The following is a 6,000-nucleotide window of genomic DNA, read 5'->3' on the forward strand; positions in this document are numbered from 1 at the left end:
GAGGTCAGCTATGGTTTGGTTCCAAGTCAGTGGCAGTGATTTTGAGGGTTTTTTTTTTTTTATTTAGAGGTTGTAATGAGAGCGCTCTTATGGCATAGTTCATAGATAAGTTGCTGCTTCCCAAAAAGCTGTACCTTTCTGGCAGTTTGAACCCACAGGTGGCTCCAGCAGGAAAAAGATGAGCAATCTTTTCCCTTGTAAGTTACAGCCTCGAAAACTCAATGGAAGATCATCAGATTAATGGTAATGAAGCAGTGGAGTATAGTATTGTCACCTCACCTCCTTCAGTGTTGTGAAGTGCAGTTGAGAAACACTGCACAATCTTATTCCAGTCTCACAGTCATTACCTTGTTTGAAGCCTTTGTTGCAATGGCATGTTAGTCTATCTCATTGAAGGTCTTCCTCTTTTTTACTAAACCTCAATCATATCAAATGTGTCATCCTTCTCCAGGGACTGGGCCACCTCATAAGACGCCCCACGTATATGAAATGAAGTGTCATCATTTAAAAGACATTCTGGTTATACTTTTTCCAAGATAAATACAGATTTTTTTTCCCCCCTTCTGTCAGTTCATGGTATATATTCACTATTCTCCAACACCCTCATTCAAAGACATCACTTCATCAGTCTTTATTTTTATATTCACATAATGAAAATATCATGGCTAGGGTAAAGTACATGTTAGTCCTCAAAACGGTTTTGCTTTGGAACACTTTGAAGAGTTCGTTTATAAGCAGATTTTTCTAGTGTAATATACATTGTTTGATTGTTTTGACCATTGCTTTCATGGTTGTGGGTCCAAGTGGAATGAAATCTTTAAAAGCTTCAATCTTTTCTCTGTTGATCACACTATTGCTTTATGGGTCCAGCTGTGAAGATTTTTGTTTACTTATGTTGAGGCTTAATCTGTAGTGAAGGTTATAGTCGTTTATCCTCATAAGGGAGTATGTTAAATCCTTCATTTTGATCAAACAAGGTTGTATCATCTTTATATGACAAGTTATTAATGCATCCTCCCATTCTTTGCAATATTGTCTGTAATTTGTTATGATCACATAGTTGAATACCTTAGCATAGTCGATAAAACTCAATCAAACATCATTCTTGTATTTTCTGCTTTCAACCTTGTTATATCTAACATCATTGGCGATCTCCCTCATTCTATATCCTCTTCTGAATTTGGCTTGAATTTCAGACTGAAATCCATTACTTTCAGATTTCAAAAAACTTTGTTTATACAGAATACTTAATAAATGTTACCAATATTCTTGCATAGCATAGATATTTAAAAGCACAGATCTGGTTATTGTTGTTAGGTATTATCAAATCAACTATGACTTGTATCAGTCCTGTTAATAACAGTCTGAACCTTGCCCTATCCAGTGCCTTTATCACCACCTCTGATATATTCTTGTTGTTAGATGCTGCCAAGTCAACTCTGACCCATATTAACTCTATGAATAGCATATCTGTACCCTACCCTGTCCTATGCCATCATCATCATTTCTCATATTTGAGCCCATTGTTACAGTCACTTATGCCATTCTTCTCAGTGAAGGTATTCCACTCTTTTGTCAGCCATCCGTCTTTCCATAATCCCTGTTTCTAAGGACTGGCTTCTCTTAACATGTTCAAAGTATGTGAAACAAAGTTTGGCCATCCTGGCTTCTAAGGAGCACCCTGGTTACACTTTCTCCAATATATATGTTATTCTTTTGACAATCCATGGGATATATTCTTCTCCAACATCACAACTCAGAGGGATTAATTCTTCTTCTATCATCCTTATTTATTGTCCAGTTTTCAAATCATAGCAAGCAATTGAAAGGACCATGGATTGCATCACTTACACCTTAGTCTTTAAACTGATATTAGTGCTCACTAGGACTTTGGAGAGGTCCTTGACAGCATATTATCCCAATGCAATATGTCTTTGATTTCTTGACTGTTAGTGTGAAGGGTTTTGATTGTGGATCCTAGATGACAATTTCAGTCCTCTCTTTCATTGATCATGATGTTTCTGATTGGCCCAGTGATGAGGATTTTTGTTTTCTTGGTGTTGAGATGTAATCATGTGGAAGTCTTTGATCTTCTGCAGCAAATGGTTCTGGTTATCTCTAGGTGTTGGTTTTACATGAGCACGGTTTAGGGTTCTGGGATTCCCATTCTTCTCATTGTTGGCCATTATTTGTTTTGATGCACGCAGTGAGATGCCTTTGCATGGTCAATAAAACACAAGTAGACATTCTTCTGGTACTCCTTGCTTTCATCCACAATCCATCTGGCATCAGTGGTGACATCCCTGCTGTGAAGGTCTCTTCTTAAACCAGCCTAAATCTATGACATTTTTCTGTTGCTATCTTGTGCTAGCTGTTTTTTTTTTAAATCTTCAGCAAGATTTTGCTTGCTGCGTGCGGCATTAATGATACTCTTTGATAATTTCCACATTCTTTTGTGTGGTTGTTCGAACCCGTTGTTACTGTAACCCTGTCAGTCCATCTTATTGAGAGTCTTCCTGTCTTTCTCTGACCTTCTATCTTTCCCTGCCATGGTATCTTTTTCTAAGGACTAGGCCTTTTTGACAGCATGCTGAAAGGATGTGAGGTGAAGTTTCTGGCTATGAGTCTGGTCTCCTAGTGGTCAGAAGCTGGGAGCTGCCAACCCAAAGGCAAGAGATTAGAATCCACCAGCTACTCTGAGGGACAAGAAGAGCAATCTCTCACATAATTTACAGCCTCTGAAAACACTGGAGGATCAGGTATGGGTTCTGCTCAACAGCACGTAACAACAAGTTCAAATCCTACCTACTTTATTCTCTAGTTGTGTAATTTGGGCCAGTTATTTAACCTCTCTCTGATTTTAGTTTTTCTTTGGTCATTTGGGGAAAATAGTATTACATATTTTGTAGGATTGTTGTAAAAAGGACATGTATGTTAAGCCCTTGAAATAATGTCTAACGTAGGGTAGTCATTCACTGTGTATTCACTGTGTATTAGAATTTGAGGTTTGACTAAAACCAAGTCACTTTTTATATAGGTAAGAAAGATGATGAATAGCTTAATAGTTTTGCAGCGAATTAAACATAGATACTATCTTTTTTTCCTCTCAGGTGTGTTTTATAGGCAGAAGCAATGTTGGAAAATCCTCTCTGATAAAGGCTTTATTTTCATTGTCCCCAGAGGTTGAAGTCAGAGTCTCAAAAAAACCGGTATGTTGAAATTTTAAAATATATCTAGACACTCTCTACAGTACGATGAATAATAAATATTGTTATGTATCCTAAGAGATCCAAGAAATCATTAATACTATTCAGTTTCTGAAAAACAGATGTTGTTGTTATTGTTATGTGCCATTGAGTCACTTGTGACTCATAGCAACACTATGTACAACAACCATAAATCCTGCTCTATCCTGTGCCAATCTTACTGTCTCTGACATGCATACCTCCATTACCCTAATCACTGGATCAATCCATCTCACCGAAAGTCTTTCTCTCTTGCACTGTCCCTGCATACTCCCAAGCATGACATCCCTCTCCAAGGACTGCTCCTACTTTGCAACATGCTCCTACCTTGCAACATGTCCAAAGTATGTCAGATGAAGCTTCAGAATCCTGACCTCCAAGAGCAGCCTGGTTTCACCCTCTCCAGGACAAACTTGTTTGTTCTCCAGCAGTCCATGGTATACTCAGTACTCTTCCCTAGCACTACAGCTTAAAGGCATCAGTTTTCCTTTTATCATCCCTAGACATTGTCCAGCTTTCTGATGCATAGCAAGTAATTGCAAAGATCATGACCTGGATCAGGCACACCTTAGTCTCTAGACTGACATTATTGCTCTTCAGTACTTTGGAGAGGAAGTCTCTGACAGCAGACATGCCCAGTGCATTTTGTCTTTAATTTCCTGGCTGCTTATACCAAGAGTGTTGATTGTGGAGCCAAACAAACGAAAACTGTTAACAATCGCAATCTCTTCACCATCTATCATGATGCTACCAATCTGCCCAGTGATGAGAATCATTGTTTTTTTTTATGTTGAGCCTCAATCCACATTGAAGGCTGTAGTTCTTGACCTTCTGCAGCAAGTGCTTCAGGTCCTCCTCAGTTTCAGCAAGCAGGGTGTGTTATCTGCATAATGCAGATTGTTGATGAGTCTTCCTCTGATTGTTGAGAACCGCTTATTCTGTTTCTCTGGGGGAAATTATGCCTGGAGGAAATGAATAAATAAAGACACAAGAGACAAACAACATACAGAGACGAGACAGGACTGCTGCAGCTGTACAGGACAGGATTGAACCGACCCTGGCAGCTGTGCCATCTTTATTTTATACCTTTTGGAAACAAAGAGATGGTTCACAGGGAAATAGAAACTTTAAGGGTTACATCATAGAGCCCAGGCGGGCCGGGTACTACAAGTAGAAACATTAAGATTACCATAGGGCTTGGATGGGCTGGGTACATATTTAGATAAAAGACATACATTCAACCAAGACTTCTTTATATTCATAAACTGTGCTTTCTCTCATCTTGCAACAACCTTATCAAGAGCAGGAATAATAATGAAAGTCAGTGTCTAAAGATGTATGAGAACTGCTTGCAGTCTTCCTTCTCAGATTGCCTTGTGAGATCTGCTTGCGTTCTTCTTTCTGAAGACACCTTCCGTGTACAAGGCACACAGCCATATTCTAAGGATGCAGTCCTTTACATTCTTTGGTCTCCTACACCAATCCTGATGCCACATTTCTCCTCATAGAGCTCAGCCTCTTGTATAGTCTGTTCCACATACAGATTTAAGAAGTATAGAGATAGGACACATCCCTGGTGTACACCCTTCCCAATCTTGAACTATGCAGTGTTTCCTTGCTCTGTTCTGACGACTGCCTCCGGGTCCAAGTGTAGGCTTTGCATAAGCACAATTAAGTGTTCTGAAATTTCCATTCTTCTCAAAGTCAACCAAAATTTGTTGTGGTCCACAGAGTCAAATGTCTTTGCATAGTCAATGAAACACAGACATTCCTCTGGTAGTTTCTGGTTCCAGCCAAGTTCCATTAGATGTTTGTAACTGAATCTATTGTAAATATTGTTATCATTGTTGTTATGTGTCAGTCGACCCTATGTACAATAGCCCTAAACCCTGCTCTGTCTTGTGCCAGTTTTATTGTCTCTGACACACCTACCCTCATTACTTCAGTCACTAAATCAATCCGTCTCATTGAGGGTCTTCCTTTCTTGTGCTGTCCCTCCACTCTCCCTAATGAGAAGTCCCTCTCCAAGGACTGCTCCCTACTTTTATTATAAGTAGTCTTATCAGTAAATAATTTGAGAAAGTTTCCAAGAGTTGACAAAATGTTCTAATGTAATTTTATAATTTTATGAATACAATTATGGTTCAGTGTTAGAATTCTCACTTTCCCTACAGGAAACCCAGATTCAGTTTTCAGCCACTGCACCTCACATGTGCCTACCTTCTGAACACTTTTTATCAGAACTCTAGACTAAGATGAACTAGAAAGAAAAGCCCAGAAATCTAATTTTGAAATTCTAGTGTTTGAAAATTACGTAGTCTGATTTGTAACCAGTGATGGAATGGCAGAGATATGGCAACATTTCATTTCATTTCATAGGATTGTCCCAAGTTAAGAACCGCCTCTTTAACTTAGGGGTAGTAACTAAGAGCTGTATTATCATTCTTTATTTCATTTTAACAGTGATCCTCAAATTCTGTATTGATTTTAATAGAAACAGCTTTAATAGTATTTTTTCCTCCTCTCAAGCTCTGGTGGCGTAGTCCATAGGCATCCGCGCTGCTGATCCAAAGGCAGTGCCGCTTTGGTGGTTCAAATCCTCTAGCCACTTCTTAGGAAAAAGCTTAGCAATCTCCCCCCATGTAATTTATAGCCTCTGACCTCTGGAAATTAGCTGAGTTTGTCATGACCTGACAGCAATGACTTTGAGGTTTTATTTTAATCCTTTTTTTAAAATTATTATTAAATTTTATTA

General features: G+C 38.8%; 1 protein-coding gene across 1 annotated transcript in view; it reads left to right on the top strand.

Moving 5' to 3' along the window:
* The window catches only part of GTPBP8 (GTP-binding protein 8 (putative)), a 68,269-nt gene that overhangs the window by 46,901 nt on the left and 15,368 nt on the right, over positions 1-6,000 (top strand). The window contains exon 3 of the mRNA XM_006895365.1: positions 3,111-3,209. Coding sequence (XP_006895427.1) covers positions 3,111-3,209 — 99 coding nt within the window. The remainder of the gene's footprint in view (positions 1-3,110; positions 3,210-6,000) is intronic.

Source organism: Elephantulus edwardii, unplaced genomic scaffold, assembly GCF_000299155.1.
Source record: "Elephantulus edwardii isolate Elephantulus edwardi_28Jun2011 unplaced genomic scaffold, EleEdw1.0 scaffold00165, whole genome shotgun sequence".
NCBI lineage: Eukaryota > Metazoa > Chordata > Mammalia > Macroscelidea > Macroscelididae > Elephantulus > Elephantulus edwardii.